The sequence below is a fragment of the Vigna unguiculata genome, chromosome 3 (assembly GCF_004118075.2).
Source record: "Vigna unguiculata cultivar IT97K-499-35 chromosome 3, ASM411807v1, whole genome shotgun sequence".
Taxonomy (NCBI): domain Eukaryota; kingdom Viridiplantae; phylum Streptophyta; class Magnoliopsida; order Fabales; family Fabaceae; genus Vigna; species Vigna unguiculata.
In genome coordinates, this window is record NC_040281.1 from 61401390 (window position 1) to 61423001 (window position 21612).

Below are 21612 nucleotides of genomic sequence, written 5' to 3' on the forward strand. Positions count from 1 at the left end.
TATGATGTCATATGATTTTTTTAATAGTGAAAGTTAAATATGATTTTTTTTGTACTTGTAGTTAGTTTTTTATTGTTTATTGATTTGTGTCATTTAAACTTTTTCATATATTTTTTAAAATATATGTCATATGATTTTTTAAATAGTAGAAATTAAATATAATTTTTGTTGTACGTGTAGGTAGTATTTTTAATTGTTGGTTGATTTGTGTCTATTATACCAAATAGTTATGATTAGAAATGAATAAGAGTTTAACCAGGTTGCAGTTTCCTATCAAAATTAACATGTCTTCCTATGTTATAAAGCAACTAAAATTTTCTAGTTTGTAAAACATGTCACTTTGACTCATACTAAGATCTCTCTTTTACTTCTATTTCTTTTATCGTATAGCATATATGGATTGATACGTTGTTTCTATGGAAAGGATGGACATGTAGCAAGAAAACTGTTATTCCTTTGTATTTTCAAATTGTTTTCATTACGTGTGATAGTAACATAAAACACATAATTGTTTGTACTTGATAGGTATTTTATTTTCTTGGAAAAGTACAAAAGTTAATATAATCAAGTTGTTTATAAATAATCATGTAGTAAGTTTATAATTGAAAGACTAAATCAAGCTTTATTTTGTTATAGAAGTACAAAAAGAAGGGGTAGTTTCATTTTAGTATTTTAATAGTGGGTTGAACTCGTAATCAAGGTACTCTTCAAAGAAAAATTTGAGAACAAGAGAAAAAGTTTTCGTTTGTTGTTAATAAGGAAATTAAGTGTGTTGAATGTTTGCATATGTAGTTATTTAATTTAAATTCCTAGAAATATGTTGTACCCATTTGTCATTATAAATGGAGAAACATGGTTGCTAATTTTACATCTTAGGAGCACTGATAAAACAATAATCAGTATCCTTATCAAGTGTGTTTTTATTGAGTACAAATTCTTTATTGGATTTTTTGTGTTATTCCTATATTAATTCCAAAAGAACTTTCTAATTGATACATTAAAATGGAAATTGAAGGAAAATATAAAATGGGCTCTTTTGGTGTTTGGCAAGATGGTCATTATTTGCAGAATCAATATTCAATGCGCTCCGATTTTCATTCAAATACCATTATAATAATTATACCAAGACTTCAATACATTAAATTTGTTAAATGTTTTTCACCACATAATAATTATAATTTTATTATTTTATTATTAATAATTGTATATGATCATTTATGTTAGTAGATTATTTTTACTTAATATTTGAATTTTGATGTTTTATATTAAATTTTAGTAATAATTTTTATAAATCATTTAATTTTGATTTATTTAAATTATATATTTTATTATGTTTATTTTTATTTATTTTAATTTTTTAATTCTTAATTAATTTATTTTATATTCACATAAAAAATATTATAATGTATAAAATTATCATTTAATTTATGAAAATCCATAGTAAAATTTTAGAAATCATTTTTTATGATATTAGCTTGCTATTAAAAGTAAATGTTCATTTTAAAAATCATTTTTAATATACAAGTTATTAAAAATAAATATTTTTTATACATTAATTGGATGTCTCTTATTACAAATCAAACAAGTTTTTGAATTCTCTCATGGAATATATTTTTTCTTTTAACCAAGTTGAATGTAGAGCTTTACCATTACGAGTGACAAAAATGATAACAAAATCATTAAAGACAAAAGAACGGTGCAGAGGTGACTCTTTTGAAAGAAATATCATCTTAGTCAAATATATATATATATATATATATATATATATATATATATATATATATATATATATATATATATATATATATATATCAATGCTATTAAAGGCATAATTTTAAGTATTATTTTTATAATATTATTTTACTACACATAACTAATAATATTTATTATTAGTAATAATATTATTAATATTAATGAATATTTAGTTTGTAGTAGTTAGTATACAATTATTCTTCTATTATAATTATTATTATTTTCCATTATTATTGTTATTATTATTATCATTATTATTTTGTGTACGCGATCCATGATTCACAACATATACTATTATATTATTTCTATTATTAATATTAATATTATTATTATTATTATTATTATTATTATTTGATTTAATATTAGCACTAATAAATATTTAGTATTATTAGTATTTTTATTATTAAAATTATTGTTATTTTGATATTTTTATTATTTTGCATTGTTATTTTTATTAGTATTATTAAAATATTTTTTTTGGGATATATAATACATATAATACATAGTATATATATATATATATATATATATATATATATATATATATATTTATTTATTTATTATAAGAACATCCATGCATACACATTTTATTTTATTATAATATATAGCACAAAAAATTTAATGATTGATTTTGATCGTTCAACAATATTGTTTTATTACACATAACTAATAATATATTATTATTATTAGTATTAATAAATATTTATTATTATTTTTATTATTCTATTATTATTATGACCATTACTATTAGTTTATTAATATTATTATACATAAGAATGCATAGTTAATTATTATATGTACAACATTAACTAATATAGATCATACATGATTATAAACCATTTATATTATTTATTTATGTTATATCAAATACAAGTTATTTGTGTTACAAATTCAGATATTATTTGTGTTACATACAATACAAATTTCATAAAAGTAAATATTATTATCGTAATATATTGTTATTGTAAGAAATATAACGATACACCTTTACTAATATAACAAATTAATTAATTAATTTAGTGAAAAAATAAATATATTAATGTATATTTTATATTTTAAATATTCTTTTTAGTTTTTAAGTTGTTTGCATCTGTGTTTCTATTCTCAAATAATATAGTATTTGATTAGTATTAATATGATTAGTATTTGATTTATTATTATTAGTATTATTCTACTACTATTATTGTTATTATTAGTATTATTATACTACTATTATTGATATTATTTTTTTATTATTATTATTACTATTATTGTCATTATTATTATTATTATTATTATTATTATTTTACTAGACCCATAATTCACCACATATCTAACCTATTCTATTATTACTATTATTAATATTATTATTATTATTATTATTATTATTATTCTAATTAATATTATTGTTAATATTATTTATATTAACAAATATTTAGTATTATTATTTATATTTTATTATTATTATTATTATTCTATGATTATTATTGTTGTTATTTTACATTATTGCTAACTCTTTACATTTTTTTTTTCTAAAATATTATAATAGAATATAATGATTTGATTGTTATGTGTAAATTAGATATATAAGATTGAAAAACTAATTTAGGATATATAACAAAAACGGTTTGAGAATAGTCTATAATCAATATATAAAATGTTTTAATATATCTTTTTTAAATAGTTGATTAACTTATGGTTTAAATTATGCCTTTGTTCTCTATTTTCGTAGCGAAATCTCAATTTGGTTCCTCTATTTTTTTTCATCTCAATTTGGTATTTGTTTTGGGAAATTTGATCTCAATTTAGTTCTTTTCGTCAGTGGTACAGTAACAGCGTTAAATGGGGTACCACATGTCAATTCCTCGATTTTTTTATTTTTTGAATTTTTTAAAAAAATAAAATTTTGCCATATGTCAAGCTGTCGTCGTGTCATAGGACAGTGACAGAGTGATGTGACAGTGATAATGTCAAGTGTCAGTATTATACCAGGTGTCATTTCCTCAGTCTCAATTTGGTCCTTGTATTATAATTTTTATCTCAATTTAGTCCCTGATTTTGTAAAAATAGTGCAATTTCGTCCCTCTCCAAATTGAAACAAAAATTATTTTTTATATAAATGTTATAAAAGTATTTTTATTAAATTTGATATTTTTATTCAAATTGATATTTTTATTATATATTTTTAACATAGCTAAGTTTATTTAAATTTATGTTTCACGTTCAACTTTACTTAAAATTGTTTTTAAATTTTAAGTTTATATGTTTTTTATTGTTACATGAACTAGTTAATTTATGATTTTTTTTTCTATTAACAACTTTAAAACAATTTTAAATAAAGTTCAATGTAAAATATTAATTAAATAAACTTAATTTTGTTAAAAATATTTACTTGAAATATCAATTTTGACATAAATATTTGTGTACAGTTAAATAAAAATTTAATTTAATTTCAATTTGGAGAGGGATAAAATTGCAAAATTTTTACAAAAATTGGGACTGAATTGAGTCAAAAATTAGAATAAAGGAACCAAATTGAGAAGGTGAAAATGACATAAGTGACACGTGTCATTGTCACTGTCATATCACTCTGTCATTGTCACATGGCATGATGACAGCTGACACGTGACAATTTTTTTTTTAAATTCAAAAATAAAAAATAAAAAATAAAAAAAGTTAAAAAATTCAGGAACTGACACATGACACTCCCTCTACCATTAACGGCACCAAATCGAGAAAAAAAAAAAATAGAAGGACCAAATTAAGATTTTGCTACAAAAATGGAGACCAAAGACATTATTAAACCTAACTTATTTATCATTATTACATTGTCATGGCTTTTAGTTTCTTACATTATTTATATATTTATATCATGTATAAAACTAATTTAGAATTTATATTAATAACTATAAAAAAAATATTCTATGCCAAAAGAGCCGTGTGTATGCACGAATTACATTGGACAATATATTCATTTATATTGTGCGTTTATAACTCATGTATGTAAATCCTTATGTGATATGTAGGTGTATTTTATTATCCGTGCATACTCTAATTTTTTTTTAATGAATTTACGTGATACGGTATATTACATTTGATCTCCATGTACATGTTACTTTTATTTAAAATACTTTAAATTTCATTTCATTTTTTTCTTTGCTTTCATTTGGCCAATTCTTCTGTAATATTTCATTGACAAATTTTAACCTAAACTTCATATTATATTTACTATTATTTATCATATTTTTAAGTATATATAATTATAATATTTGATATAATCAAATAAATAAATTATTAATTTAAATATAATAATAATTGTATTATTTTTTATTGCAAATTAAAAAAGAATGAGGATTTTGTGGGAAAATAAATTGACATAAAATGGTAAAAAAATTTTATCATTTTCAGTTTGTTTTTAATTTAAAAGAAAATTAATTAGCACCAAATTTTATTCATTAATGAATTTATTTAGGTTCTAATCTAGATAGAGAATTAAAGAGAAGATTCTCTGCTTTTTTTATCTACAAGCTATATTTTGTTTAATTTAACTTAACTATGTTATTTTATATAAATGTTTGGTTTTTATTAATTATGTAATAAACTATAATTTTTAATTATTATTATTATTAAATAAATTCACTATAACAATTTTTTCTTTTAAAAAATAAAAACTAAATAGTTAGATGATACCTAGAAATTAACTTATTTTTTATATGAAATTTATAGTATATTTGAATTAGTATTTTCTACCTGGTGATATGTTAATTAATTATATTTTTTCTACAAATTTTATTATTATTTAAATTAATATTAACATTAATTATATTATTATTATTATTAATTATTGATATTATTATTATTATTAGTAATAATATTAGTATTATTATTATTAGCATTGATATTGATGATAATAATAATATTATTATTATTATTATTAACCATTGTTATATCACAAATCTATGAACAAATGAACAAGACTGATAGGAAAAACTAAGACATTTTATTTAATTTAATATTTAACTAAAATGTCTAATAAGAAATTTTAATCATATAACACATCACTAATAAATTATTATGTCAATCTTATAATTTAGTACAAATAAATTCATACTTAAATGTTATTTTTTTAAATTTTAGTATTTATCATTAAAAAATGGAAATATCCTTGATTCATCATATGTCAATATCTTTTAATAGTTTTGTCTGACTGTCTGTCTATTTATCTTATGTCAATGTATGCATATGTTTCTATATATAAATTTGAACATCAATCTCAGGTTTTTATTTTGTACGAGATCATTTATATTGTACAATGTGCCTACCCTTTACTTTTATTTTATTTTGTACCAACATTTTACTTTTATTTTGTACGAGATCATGTATCAATTACTTGCATATTTTATTTTCTCTACATGATCATATTATTATTTGAATTAACATTAGCATACGGTAATAATATTAGTCATAATTATGATAGTAATATTATTATTATTATTATTATTATTAGCATTAGCATTTACATTATTATTAATAATAATAATAATAATAATTAGTTCATATACCATAAATTGACAAACAACGCAACAAAAAGACAACCTAAAATATTTCATTTAATTTTAATGTCTAATTTGAATTTTTAATCATATATATATATATATATATATATATATATTACTAATTACTTATGTCAATTTTATAATTTAGGTCAAATAAATTCATATCGAAGTGTTATTTTTTAATTTTAATATTTGTTATGTAAAAAAAAAAATTTAATTTCTTGTATCATTATCTTTATATATATATATATATATATATATATATATATATATATTTTTTGTTTATATTTGCATGTACTTTTATTTACAAAATTTAACATTAATTCATGTTGTTTTCATTTTGTAAAGGATCATTCGTATTTCACAATGTCTATATTTTATTTTTATTTTGTACATACATTTTACTTTTATTTTTTACATTTTGTGTATACATTTCAATCTTATTTTTATGAGATCATATTTCAATAATTTACAATAATTTACATATTTTCTAGATAATCATATTATTATTTAAAATAATATTAGCATTACTAACATTAGTATTAATAGTAAGATTAATATGTGTGCTTAATTATTATTAAGCACAACTTATATAGATTTTATGTAATTAAAACAATTTTTAATTATTTACTTATGTCATATCAAAGCATAATCAATTACACAACATAATAAATTTAAAACTTATTCGTATTACATAGAATAAAAATGTCATATAAATTAATTAGATTATGGTCAAAAAATATTATTATTATAAGCAAATATAATCACGTACTTTTGATTACATAATGATAGTAAATCAATTATCTTTACTGATTAATACACGTTAAACTAACAAATGTAACCGAAGGCATAAGACTAGTTCCTATAATAAATAATAAAATTTAACAAAATGGTAAGTAAAGAAAAAAAAAAAAAACTTTTTCTCTATATAACAACATAACAAATCCCCATAAATTCCAAATTAAAAATTAACACCTCAAAAGTATAAGAAAAAGATTCTATGATCAGTTTTCGCTCACTCTGTTGCAAGAAGCTCTATCCACAACTCTTTCTTCACTCTTCACTGCCAGTGTTTCCCACCAACCATATTCTTTTTTCCTCTCTCTTCCCTCACTTCAACCACCGCAAATTAATGTACGCCACGGAACTTTTTGGCGTCTTCGCCGTCCACGGCAGCGATGCTTCGCCGGCAGTGGCGTCCACCAGCCTCACCACCAACCACAATTGCTTCAAGATTGCAGCCTTTACCAGACCCACTTCCCATAACGGCGTGAATTTGAAATCAGAAAAGGCTTTGAAGCCTTTTCGTTGCAGCGCCGACTCAAACTCTGACTTCTTCTCTGTGACGTCGTCGAACAAGTCCGACGTGGACTACCTTGGGCAGAGTACCAGAGGTGATTTGAATGTCAAGTCGGAGCATCTTGAGGCTTCTGGTAATGCTTGAACCTTTTCCAAAATTCTGCCTTTCAGTCTTTACATGCAAATATTCCGCCTTTGTCTTGCTTGTTTTGGATGCATATTTCTTGCACAATTACAAGATTAAATGTTGTTTCTGAACGTGAAGTTTTCTTTATATCATTATTATACAGTTATTTCTTAATGGTCTGAACAACACCTTAGACCGATTTCATTCACTTCGAGTACATATCGAGTTCATATAGTTTTCGTTACTACTGAAGTTAATTTGTTACAATTTCTTATGGGCTTCTTTAACTCATACCTAAGTTAATTTTACCTTATAGAACGGAATGTATTTTCCTGATTTATTTCACTCCTAGAAGTGTTAATGAATAAGTTTTCTATTTTACTCTTATTTAACTGAATGTAACTGGTTTTTTGTAAACGTGCTAAACAAGACAAATGTTGGTCCCCTTGCTTGTAGGATTTGATGGTCATGCTGCTTTAGAAGGTCCAATTGAGGAAGTGGCCAGATCAGAAGCAAGACAAGCAGGGGATTTGCTAAAAGATTTGGGCATTCCGGTGCAGTTGGCTCACTACTTTTTCTTGCTTTGCTTGTTTTTGCTTTTTCAATTTTCAGTTTACTTTCCTGCGTCCTATGCAATTTCTTGATTTGATTAATGAATTAGGAATATATCTGTGGGTATCCGTATCCTACCGCTCTTCTGTTGTGCATACTTGTATCATTATCAAATTCTCTTCCCAACATAGGCATGGATGGATCATGAACATTACATATGCTACAAATTGTGTTTTTTGTGAGCTGTATGCTTAATATTCACACGTCTTATCCTCTTTTTAATTTTTGCATTGTCTATTCAAACATCATGAACTGACTAGTTTCACAAATTGCATTGACCTCTCGTATTTTAGATCATTATTACACTACTACCTATTACTTCCTCCATCACTTGATATTTTTTTCATCTAATTATTGTTTTTGACTGGCACTCTTATTTCGCCTTTTTTCTGTTTTTGCTTTCTCACTCTTTTCATGCCTGGATTTGACTGAGAAGTGGATTCATGTTCTGTAAGAAAATATCATTTGTTTGTGTTCATGTGTAGAGCCTTTCTTCATCCAGAAATTCGCCTCGTGGAATATTCTGCAGCCGTACATTGAATCTGAGGTCCATCAGTGCCATTGGATATGACATGGACTATACCTTGATTCATTATAACGTGATGGTACACTTCTGTTCCATGTACCATGTAGTCTGTATGAAATTTTACAATCCTAATAACTAAATATGCAGATATAACTTTGTTCAATTTTTGACTGTGTTGTATTGTATGTCAGATTTGTAAACACAATTTCTGTAGTAAATTAGTAATTTTAGCATAAGGCAATAATACTGACGCTGACTGAATCATCAAATGAGTCAATACTACTCAATACTATTTTATAGTACTAATTCATTCTATTAGTTCTTATGTTTATCACATTGGTAAATAAAAAGTACTTTCCTCCTACACTGCTTGATGGTTTTATTCTTGTTTGTTAAAAACATTGGCATGGTGTTTCAAAATCATAGAAGTACAAATCAGTTGATGTACTGTGTGGTGTTTCCTGGAACTGTAGGTTTGTTTCTGTTCAGTTAATGGACTTTTCTGATATTGACGTATTCTCTTACAGGCTTGGGAAGGCAGGGCTTATGACTACTGTATGGAAAACCTTAGGAACATGGGTTTCCCTGTTGATGGACTTGCCTTTGATCCTGACCTGGTATGTTCTCTCTGGCAAGCTAAAGGCATTTGGCTATCCATATTCTCTCCTTTTTGTTTAACTGATCTTTGCATTCTGTTATAAATTGTTCAGGTAATTAGAGGCCTTGTCATAGACAAAGAGAAAGGAAATTTGGTTAAAGCTGATCGATTTGGTTACATAAAAAGAGCCATGCATGGCACCAAAATGTTATCTACTCGAGCTGTGAGGTAAGTGTCATCAGACCTTGCATTTTTATTCCTGATAATGGAAATGTCAAAACATACACCATTTAGGATGACAGAAATCCCTCTTCTAAAAATACCGATTTGATCATTTTGGGTTGCACATGAATCTTCATCAACTATTCATTGGTTGGTTGTGTTACTGCACAGCCTTCAAATTGATATATGTTATTTATAAATTATTAACTCTCATGCATACATGTTCACACACATTAATAGCTTAGTAGATGTCATTTATCAAAAACTGGAGAGTGCTACTAAACTTTATATGCAATGGAAGTGAGATGTATGGAAGAGAACTGGTGGACCTGCGAAAGGAGAATCGATGGGAGTTTCTCAATACACTGTTTTCTGTGTCTGAAGCTGTGGCCTACATGCAGGTATGTTGCTATTGCTGGAGAAAACCTCAAAACTTTCGGTAGTGGAGATATATTCTGATATAATGTTATCTTGGCTTATGTGGCTTCTTTTTATCTCTCCAATGGGTCATGGTTTTGTTATCTCTTAAAGTTTAACAATGTTAGCTCTCTTTTGAAATTTAAATGTACGGTAGATCCTGTAAGCTGTGTTACCCTCTCTAATTTTTTATAATAATATGACTTATTTAATGTATAATAATGGTTATTAATGATGTACTATTACTTTCAGATGGTTGACAGATTGGATGATGGGACTATACCAGCAGATCTTGGCCCTCTCGATTATAAAGGACTATATAAGGTAATATGGGTGGGGCAAAGGTTTTGAAACCTTAAATAACATATTTGATTATTTGAGTTCTTTTCTTTACCATTGCCACAACTTTCAGGCTGTTGGAAAAGCTCTTTTCTGGGCACATGTAGAAGGTCGCCTTAAGGTAAACACAGTCAAGCTGGTATTGGCCACTGTGAAGTTATAGTGATGTGCTTCATTCACAACAAATGACATGAAATTTATGCAGAGCGAGATCATGTCTAAGCCTGAACTTTTTGTGGAACCTGATCCAGAATTACCTTTGGCGCTTCTGGATCAGAAGGAGGTATTACTTGTAATGTGTTATATTTTGCATGATATATGTTGCCCTTCTACTCCTTACCAGTTGTCTACTTGAAACAGGCTGGTAAAAAACTTCTGCTGATTACCAACTCAGATTATCATTACACTGACAAAATGATGCGGCATTCTTTTAATAGATTCCTTCCCAATGATATGAGTTGGCGAGATCTATTTGACATTGTAAGTTCGTGTACATTATTTCTTATTTTATTCTTGAAGAAATTTACAAAAGTTCTTGACATTGGAGGAATGAAATACTCTATCTCCCCATCATTATTTTGCCCTAAACTTATGAAATAAATTTGCATAAATGGGTATGGTTTTGTTCATGGATAGGTAATTGTCTCTGCAAGAAAACCAGAGTTCTTCCAAACATCACACCCCATGTATGAAGTCGTCACAGATGAGGGTCTTATGCGTCCATGCTTCAAGGCTCAAACTGGTAATTAGTAGTTTGTCTGATCTTATTCGGTGACTCATTTGCTTTGCCTGTGTAAGAAGTTTGAGATTCTTATTTCCAATCAAGAGAATGCGGTCATCCTAAATATTTTAGTTATAGGTTAATATATAAATGAAGAATGTCGTTTGGAATACTGTTCCCAAATTTATTGAACTAAAATGACAACAGAAAAGGACCACTGGGTTTCAAAATGAGAAATATGTTATTTTGAATACACTTTAGACTTCCAAAAATGGAATGTGAGTAATTCAAATTTATTGGACTAAAAGGACAATACTGTTCCCGGATTTATTGACCTAAACAGACAATAAGGTTTCAAAATGAGAAATACATTATTTTACAGTACATTTTGAGATTTCCAAAATTGGAATGCGTGTAATACAAATTGAGACCAGTGGACTTTTTTATTCCTTTACCAAAACCAAAAGGGTTATATATTTTTATTTCGGCATTACTTTCTCTACGAATAAATCTGTTACTGATATAGGTTTTTGGATCTGTTGCCATAAAAGTGCATAAGGGTTTCAAAATGAGAAATACATTATTTTGAAGTACAATTTTGAACTTCGAAAATGGAATGCAACTGCTCCTTATTCGTTTAACAAAACCAAAAAAGGTTAGGTAATTGGAGGCATTCCTTTCTCGAATATATCTGTTACTGTTGACTTTTGGGTTTGCTGCTACCTCCTTTACAGAAATGGGAATGGGGAATAAGTCGTAGATTGTAGACAATACAAAGAAAAAAAAACATACATTTTTATGATGCATTAATATTTATCGACCATTTAGTTCTAGAAATTTATTAGATTGTATCAAATCTTATTATTTGTCATGATAATTTATTAACTGAAATGCAAAATTGCTGCCATTTTTTTCCAAAATTTAATTTAATACTCTATTCATCCGATCATCATGTTATTTTTCACTGAGGATAATTGAGCTGCTCATTTTACTACTGATGATCATGCTACTCCATCTACCATCTACCATCTTCTGCAGGTGGTTTGTATTCAGGGGGAAGTGCACAAATGGTTGAAAATTCTCTAGGTATTCATGGAGATGAGATATTGTATGTTGGCGACCATATTTACACTGATGTCAGTCAATCCAAAGTCCATTTGCGATGGCGGACAGCATTGATTTGTCGAGAACTGGAAGAAGAGGTTAGTATAACCAGCTTATGTTTGAAAATTTTCTGACTAGAAAACTCTAGAATTTCCTTTTTTTTTCACGAAATAAGCAAATAGTATGATTGCTTGTTAACTCCAAGCTAAAATGTATTTAATGACCTTCAGTAATATATTGTATTGAACTGTATGTGTTTATAGGGCAAATATGATGCTATGACTAGATCGAACTAAGAAATATAATTGTGCTTTGCAAATGTTGAAACTGCAGTACAATGCCTTGATTGGTAGCCGGAGTTATAGAGAATCACTGGTGGAGCTTATAAATCAAAAGGAGGTAGTAGGGGATCTCTTTAACCAACTTCGGCTGGCTCTGCAGAGGCGAAGCAAAGACCGTCCTGCTCAGGTAAGTTTTGATCATATAATCCTATTATTTATTTCATTTTCTATGCCTTGGTTTCAGTAATGGAAATACCTTTTACCATTGTTGGCGATCTGAGAAACATTAAGGCACTTAGGAATTTTGTTTTGCATTCTTGTGAGAATACATAATACCCACCCCTGTGGTCAATCTTTAGCTGCTATTAGTTTGTTGCCTATATAGTGTTATTCTAAAGATAATCATTCACAGCTGTTCTCACATATCTCAGTTATTAATGCTAGATGTTTTGTTATAAACTTTGACATTATTAGCCTAGTTAGTAACCTTCCTTTCATATATTGAAACCTTTTAATGCTTCAACTGTGATTCTTGTGCCTAAAAAACGCAGAAAACTGAGCATACCTTTTTATTATAATTTTTTAGTTACCCATATAAGGCTATATATACTGTTGGCCTATTGCTTCAGTACTGATTGTAATATTTTCCATGTTCTTAAAAGACCCTAGCAGCAACTAACATGAATGATGAAGACCTCACTGATAGCATGCAAAAGCTACTTATTGTTATGCAAAGACTGGATAAGAAAATTGCTCCAATGCTGGAGGCTGACGGGGAGCTCTTCAATTCAAGGTAAGCTTAGAGGATAGAACTTTTTATTCAGACAGTCTCTAATTGTAATCGACCTGTACTTGATTTATTTACTGATTCCTCATGGTTAAATATGTAAAGCCACTTTTTAATAACTGATTTGCCATGAAAGGGAATTACTATTAACTGGTAATTGACTTGGCAAGTTGTCCCTGGTTAAAATAGCCCCATTACATTATTAGGATAGCAAACCTTCAACCCCCCTTCCCCTCTGGTTACTTCTCTTTCTGTGGCATCCAGTGATCATGAACATAACAAGGCAAACTAATCACCATATGAAACTAAATACCAAACAAACTACAAGCCATATCAGTATACTGGTTTTTGACCTTTTTAAAAGTTGGAAGGAAGTTGGGATATCTTGTTTTTCTCCTTTGGTATTTGTGTTAGGGAGAGAGTATCTTTACCATATGCATTGCTATTAACTTGGTGTATATATCTGCATTAGGTGGGGTTTTCTATCTCGTGCTGGACTGTGGGATAAAAGCCACTTGATGAGACAAATTGAGAAGTATGTGCTTACTTTATTATGCTCCGGATCTCTATTTCATCTTATTTCTCTTTTGATGTTGAACTTTTTAAGTTATTACACAGATATGCCGACATTTATACATCTAGGGTGTCAAACTTTTTGGATTATACGCCCTTCATGTATTTCCGCTCTCAGGAGCAGGTATTCTGATAACTGTTTTTTCATCATTTATTGCCATACATAACGTTATTGGATTCTTTGGACATTAAACTGACCTAGGTATTTTTCTTTGTGTTCCACAGAACCTTGCGCATGACTCGTACACATACTATTGTTCACAACTTAATAATGAGCATTCTGCCTAGGGTATAATGGAGGAAAGCGAAGAATAATTAGAGGGAATAAGAATCTGCTGTTGACACCATGAGCAGATGTTCATTGTGATAGTATTTGATGCTGCGATGATGATGATACCATGTATTATTTAAACTGGTATCAAGTTCATGAAGGACAATGGTAGCATTTTTGCCTCAGACAAGTAGTGTTAGTTTGGCCACTGGTTATAGGACAACAGTGTCCCAACCAAAAAATGCTAGGATTCTGTTTCCAGCTGGCTTGTTTTGCTATTCTGACATGTTGTACAATCCATTGGCCTTGTATCATTAATGTGAATGGACGTTAGTTGTACAATCCATTGGTCTTGTGCAATCCATTACTTGATAGTTATGAATAAAGTGTAAGTAGTTACTTATTCGAGTTATTCAGATATAGGTAGGTATATTTTTAACTATATCGAATGCAGTTGGGTATAGTCACGGTTGCCAAACTCTTGGTGAACTCGTAAACTTATGAGAGTCTGCAAGTTTGGTCACAGTTCACAAGTTGACTTGTTTGTAAACATTTTATGATAAACCAAAAAGCAGAGATAAAATGTTTAAGATGTTGGGTGATACTATGGAATTTGTTAAAGAGGAGAACGTGGTACAAGGGGTTACTGAAAATGTTGCAAATTTCTAGTCAACTGGAAAATTGTTAATACAAAAATTGTCCATTGATTTGATCTTTGAAGGTTTTGAGAAGTGTTTGAAGGTCAACTACTTACTATCAAGAAGGAAAGAAAGGACCACCTAAAGTTATGGTAGAGCAATGCTAATTAATATGTTGAAGAAGTTTACCAAAAGAAGATATTTGATAAGGTTTGGTGTAACTAGATTTGTCATGATTTATTTGTCTCTGACATTTCTTCATACTTGAAAGCATCATTGATGAACTTGTTTTGTATTAAAGAGTATAAAATAAGCAACTTTGAAACTTGAAGAGAGGAGAAAAGTTAAGAATGTTATATTAGTTGAGCTTGGAAGAATGTAATTACTCGTCTCAAAGTTATTGCCCTTCTCATGGTGGTCTTTGACTACTGGTTTAGATATATAGCAGGCAATGAGTTTAGAAAAAGGTAAGATTTCTAAACCTTCTCTCTATTAAAATTTAGTTATTTATTTTGTGTAATTATTTCAAACATAACATAACATCATTGATATTTTCATAGTTTTGAACCTACTTGCACTGTGATGATCTAGAAATGTTGACACTGGACCAAGTTCAAGTGTTCAAGTGATTTAGTTTTAGATGCATTTGATCTTTGATAATATAATTCTTATGCCAATGTTGATAATGCCTACGTATTATTTGAGGAAGACGATAATAACATCATTAGATCGTCAACACCATTAAATTTATTCTAATAAGATGCAATTTTTTAAACTAATTTATTTTGAAATTAAAGTAGGAAAAAAAACTAAATTCTAAAAGCAGTTGCGATTTAAAAAATAAAATAAAATAAACTTACAACAGAAAATTACAAAAAAAAATGATTTAATAATAACAGAAATAAAAAATGAGCCGTGGTAGCAATGCCAAGAGATCAAATTGATATATGATTTTCGGAAGTTATCTTCTTTATTTGTGTAGTATATGTAGTAATGGACTAATAATTTAATCTGTAACTCTAAAATAGATGTAGTGAACACCAGTGGCAGCACATATTTGAATTAAACACATACAGTACTTCAATCAAATGACATCTTTTAAAGATCACAAAAATCTGCATGTAGAGAAAACTCTGTCCTAAGGTCACTGTTACCCCAAAAAAACCTCATACTGTTTGTTTTGATGCCTATTACAGAAATAATGGAAGTTTGCATTTCCTTATGGTATGATGCTTGCCAAAACTGTTTGCAGGACATCCTGGTGGAAGCAATAGATGACTTTCCTTATATTTGATAGAAACAAGAGAAAGGCCGTGAGGAGGGACAGACAATGAGTATTTTGCAAGCTCTTTGCGATCTCGACTTGCCAGAATATGAGCAACAATGTCAGGAGGGATAGCTTCCCTACCAATTTGAAGCAACAAAGCCACCTGGAAAAAACAAACACAAATATTCATTGCAAAAGTGGAACAACTACTATGTAATTTTCAAATTGGTGACTACTCTTTTAGATTAATTAGGAACAAAGCTATTTACCATGTTTCGGACTTGTCTATACAAGAAACCTGTGCCTTCAACTTCAAGTTGCAAAAGAGCTCCCTAATCAAGGATATTGAAGTAATCAGACTTTTCAAGCATTAAAGTCTTCACAGAAAAAAATAAAGAAAGAAAAAGGTACAGAGAGGGTAATACACTGTAAATTTCTTAAATGGTAGAACTAGTAACGTACCATTTCTTTCAAATCAAATCGGAATATTTGCTTCACCGGATCCGGCACCCCATCATTGTGGGATGAATTGGCAAAGGCCGAGAAATCATGCTTCCCAACAAAATATTTTGCAGCTTCTTTCATTACAGCGCTATTGAGTTTATACACACTATGGTAAGCAAAATGCCGCTGAAATGGATCCATGACGCTATCATTGTATATCTTGTAATGGTAAATCTTACTTTTGGCAGAAAATCGAGCATGGAATTCAGCTGATGCCGGGCTGATCTCTCTAACTCGGATATCAGAAGGAAGAAGGCCATTCAAAGCTGCATGAATGTCTTCCAAATTGTTATAGTTAAAAGGTGTAAAGAAATGAGCAACCTGCAGTAGAAAGTTCCTCCAAGCCATAAATTTACAATGTGGGTTACTTGAAAGTTGAAGCCACATAAAAGAAACAAAAACCAGACCTGACCCCAGGCATGGACTCCTGCATCAGTCCTGCTAGCACCAACCAAACTGAGATCCTTCCTTTGAAGCTTTGTTGCTTGAGTTAAAGCTTTCTCCAGAGTGCATTGTACAGTAGGGGGAGACTGTTGATATTGCCAACCTGAAATAATCATCATTCAAGGGTTAAAGGAAAGAACTCAATTGCTAAACTATGTTTTTACTTATTAATACTGGAAAAGTGCACCTTTTTGGATGACCTTAAGGAAAAAAAAGGAATTGTTATCCTCTGGAAGTTCAAGAAACCCCCCATTTTAGTCCTTAAAATGGTAATATCTGTCACTTTCATCCTCTACTCGGCCAAGCATCATTAACTATAGTATTTATTTTCGGGTGCAAAATTACATTGGAAAATTAAGATGCTTACCCCTTAAAGTGCATTGTATATATGGAATTTATAAATTTCTGACCTCGTGATTATTTATAATCGCAGTAACAGGAATAATGAGATTACCCTAAAATGAGAAATGCAATGCTTAAAATTCTTCAAAGCTGCTGAAAATTGAATATATGCAAAGATGCAAACATCTTGATAAACAAAGCAGTTTCATTGACACTGGTTTGTACAAAACAATAGAATGAGAATACACAATAAATAAAGCACTCAAAGCATGGAATTCAGACACAAAAATAAGTGCCAAGTGAATCAGCAAGACCCAGATAAAGATAAGGACCCAAGAGAACATGTTTGAGAAAGTTAAAGGCTTTACAGATGAAATGGAATGGGCAGAGTGCGAAAATGAAAATAGAGGGAAACCTGCGTATCGTGTTCCTTCGTAAGCCAAAACCAAGCGCCACTTATACCCATCTTCAATGGGCTTCACCCCATGCTCCACTTCCACAGAAGCAGTGGAATTTATCTAAAATCCACGAAAAGAACAAAAAGACATAATGTTATGATGACACGAAAGGGAAGAAGATGTGGAAAGGAAAGAGGATAAGAGAAGATAGTGTTACCAAAGGGAAGGAAGTTGGAGATGAAGATGGAGCAACCAGTGCTCCTACTGCATAACTCATCTTACAAATTCAACACCCTTTTCTTCTTTATCCATTTTACTTTTGTGAATACCAAATTTTAAAACAATCAATGTCTTTGAATTTTTTACGAACATACACCCAATCTGTTTAACTTTTAACTCGCAAATAAACAAGTTGAACCATTTTCGCTTAGGGTTTAACTTAACTAACTATTATAAAAATAAGGTTTTAATTACTTGAATATTGGTAACCAATTTAAAAAAAAAAAATCGATTGCATCCAACTTCTGAAAAATATCTTTGATTAGTTTGTTTTTCAGAAAAAAATTATTAACAGCATGTCATGCATGCGATTTTTTTAATTATTTTTAATTTTTTAATATATGTTAGATTCCTGGTATGACACGTAATATTGTTAATGTTATTATCAATTGTGACTGTATTAATTTCAATTTAGTCCTTATATTTTTTATATCTTTTGTATTCAATTTAGTCTATTTGATTTAATTTTGTCCTAATATTTCTTAATAATCAAAATATTTTTGTAATCCATTTTGTATAAAATTAAATAATTAAGTATAAATATTTTTGACAAAATTAAATATTGATATTTATATTATTTTTCTCTAATTTCAGACCAAATTTATTATTTGTATAAATATTATACTAATATTTTTTTATTAAAAACAACTTTTTAACATATTACTTTATTAATTATTTTTTATTAATACTTATGTTTTGTTAATTATTACTTTTTTTTAAATAGAACAATATTGTATCTCATAAATTTTAAACCAAAATTTTTATTTGTATAAATGTTTTAATAATATTTTTTTTATTACAAGTTACTTAATAAAATGACTTTTACCACTAAATTTTAATATAAATATAAATATTTACTTTTTGTAAAAATATTTATACTTAATTAGTTTTAAACTTATAAAAAATTAATTTTAATTATTAAAAAAATGGGTCAAAATTGAATTAGTGACACATAATTAAGGACTAGATTGAATCATTGAGAGATATATGGAGACTAAATTGAAATAAAGACAATGCATTTGATAGTGACACTGACACGTGACATTGCATTGCATGTGACACTGACAATGTCACATGTCACACTATGGACTTGACACGTGACATTTCTTTTGCAAAAAAAATAAAAGTAAAACACAAACTAACACGTGGCATGTCAGTAACGGCATTAGTCATTTTTGTCTGAAAGAAACCTAATTAAAGCACTTTTTCAAGTGTTGAGATGTAATTAACACTTTTTTTCAAGTATAAGGGTATTATTATTTTTTGGGAAAAATACCAGCCGGTGTAATCCAATAGTAATTAAAGAAATCAAAAGATTTTTTTTATTGAATTATAAAATAAAAGATGTTTCTTTGTGATTTTTAATGCATTATTGTATAGTTTTTTATTTTTTAAATTTCTTAATTAGGTTAACAAAACCTAAATAACCAATATTGCAAGATTGTTATTCATCGATAATTTCTAGTAGGTAATTGCACAACATGAAAAATGGTGAGTTAAATTAATAAACTTAATCAAATGTATTTTATTTATTGGCCAATATCAACATAAGCAAACTCTATCTAATAATAGGTTAAACTAAAAAAAAGAAAGTAAAATCGCACAATTATACCATATATTAGTCAAATTAAGTTTGTCTATTTTGACTAATTATTGGCAAATATGTTTTATAGTGGGTTTAGAAGAGGTAATTTAAAAGATTGATTCAATTATTTGGTAAACTTATTTTTTTTTAAACAAAAATTAATTGTTTCAATGAAGAATTTAAATAATTGAAATTTATAATTTAATAAAAAATATTTGAAATAATAAAAAATAATATATTTTTAATAAAAGAAGAATAAAGTTGAAATTCTATAACTAGTACTATCTTATATCTTATTAGGTGTCATTTAGATCATGGTTCATGAATCGATATGACTCAATAAGCTCCAAATTTATTGTTTAAATCGGTTTGACCTTCAGTCGAGTCTACTCATTTTGACTTTCAGTAGAGCCAACTTAGATCGATTTACAATCAAACCGACTCAATTTTACCTAATCTACTTGACATTCAAACTGGTATGACTTTACTAAACATTTGGCCCGATCCAGCTCGACTAAACCTTTGGCTTGCCTCAACCTTCAGTCTGAATCAACTCATTTCGATCTTTGACTCAAGTCGACTCAATTCATTCATTCGTTTAGGCCGACTCGGCTTTACCTTTGGGCTAACTCAACTTGATCATTTAGCCTAACCGAGTTGTCTCTATCTTTGGTCCGACAATCTTATCTCAATCTTAGGCTCAAGTTGTCTCGACTCAATCTTAGCCCAAGGTCGACTCAAATCAATGTGTGTTTGGACCAACTCAACTCAACCTTTAGCCCTTGTTGGCCTAATCCAACCTTCCCGTTCATACCGACTCTAGTAAAAGTCGACCTTCTGCTTAATTGACTTAGCTTGACCTTCGTTCGGAGTTACTCGACTTTATCTTCGATTGCACCGACTATGAATGACCTTCTAACTGAGCTGATTTGATTCACTTAAATCCCTTTTGTCATAAGTCGACTCAACTTAACCTTTAACCTAATTTAACTTATTTTGATTTTTCAGCTTAACGGACTTCACTCAACCTTCGAACTAAACTATCTTAACTAGAACTATACTTCATTAAAGATACTAACTAATTTAATTTTAAAACAATAATATATATATAATTATATATATAATTAAACTCGTGGATCATATGCTATAATTGTATAGATACCATGTTTTTAACACCCTGAAGTTATTTGTTAGCAAGATTCACAATAAATATGTTATTCTTTTTAGGAGAATGCTAACTGGTTAAAGAATAATTAATATGCATTGGTTCCATCATTCTTATATTCAAAACGTTAATAATTAACTCCATTAATTAAAATAATATAAATGCATATAATAAATTATAAAAACAAAAATATTCTTTTTGAACTTTCTAAACAATAAAAATAAGTATTTTAGAAATTCAATGAAATGTATGTTATGAATTAATGATTGTCCATTGATTTGATACATTTACTCATATGATTCATTACTCTTTATGGTAAATATTTGTATTAACTAAGTTGATTTGTTTCCTTTATGGATTACATATTGTATCTATACATAGGACTCTTCCTATCAATAATAATAGACAAAATTAGTTGCTCCCTATTCTCTATTCTCTATTGTTTCTTCTCTATTATCTATTATTCTTTCTATTATTCACTTTATTTCATAACACGTTATCAGCACTATGCTTTAACCAATTGAGGACTAGTGGAAGCTTTTTCTCTATAACGACAGTGCTCTGCGTGTCTCAATTCAGGCTCTTTCTAATCCTTTTTCAAATTATAATTTTAACTTATATTCTTCCTCTTGCGATAAGAATTGTTTAACTTTATCAATCTTCATCTTCGTCTTATTATTTTTATTTTTATTTTGACGGTGATTATTATTATTATTATTATTAATATAATTATTTTATGTGCTAGTTCTAAACACACGAAATGTTGCAAAATTTGGATTTGTGACCCTTGATATTACAAGGAAGAATTCCTTATATTGGATTTTAA

General features: G+C 28.1%; 2 protein-coding genes across 2 annotated transcripts; one reads left to right on the forward strand and one right to left on the reverse strand.

Moving 5' to 3' along the window:
* The first annotated feature begins 7281 nt into the window (after window positions 1–7281).
* LOC114174902 (5'-nucleotidase domain-containing protein 4-like) lies at window positions 7282–14756 on the forward strand. The gene is made up of 17 exons (XM_028059636.1): window positions 7282–7720; window positions 8170–8267; window positions 8811–8930; window positions 9379–9468; window positions 9562–9677; window positions 9973–10072; window positions 10341–10412; window positions 10501–10548; window positions 10633–10710; window positions 10788–10907; window positions 11064–11169; window positions 12187–12350; window positions 12586–12720; window positions 13196–13326; window positions 13793–13855; window positions 13939–14017; window positions 14119–14756. The coding sequence occupies exons 1-17, from the start codon at window positions 7288–7290 to the stop codon at window positions 14179–14181; spliced, it is 2016 nt and encodes a 671-aa protein (XP_027915437.1). The 5' UTR covers window positions 7282–7287; the 3' UTR covers window positions 14182–14756.
* A 997-nt stretch (window positions 14757–15753) lies between these two features.
* LOC114176847 (tRNA pseudouridine synthase A 1) lies at window positions 15754–18158 on the reverse strand. The gene is made up of 6 exons (XM_028062027.1): window positions 17975–18158; window positions 17775–17877; window positions 16981–17120; window positions 16532–16894; window positions 16339–16401; window positions 15754–16232 (listed from the first exon to the last, which is right to left on the reverse strand). Exons 1-6 carry the CDS (start codon window positions 18032–18034, stop codon window positions 15993–15995), a joined length of 969 nt encoding a protein of 322 aa, XP_027917828.1. The 5' UTR covers window positions 18035–18158; the 3' UTR covers window positions 15754–15992.
* Between the last annotated feature and the right edge of the window lie 3454 nt (window positions 18159–21612).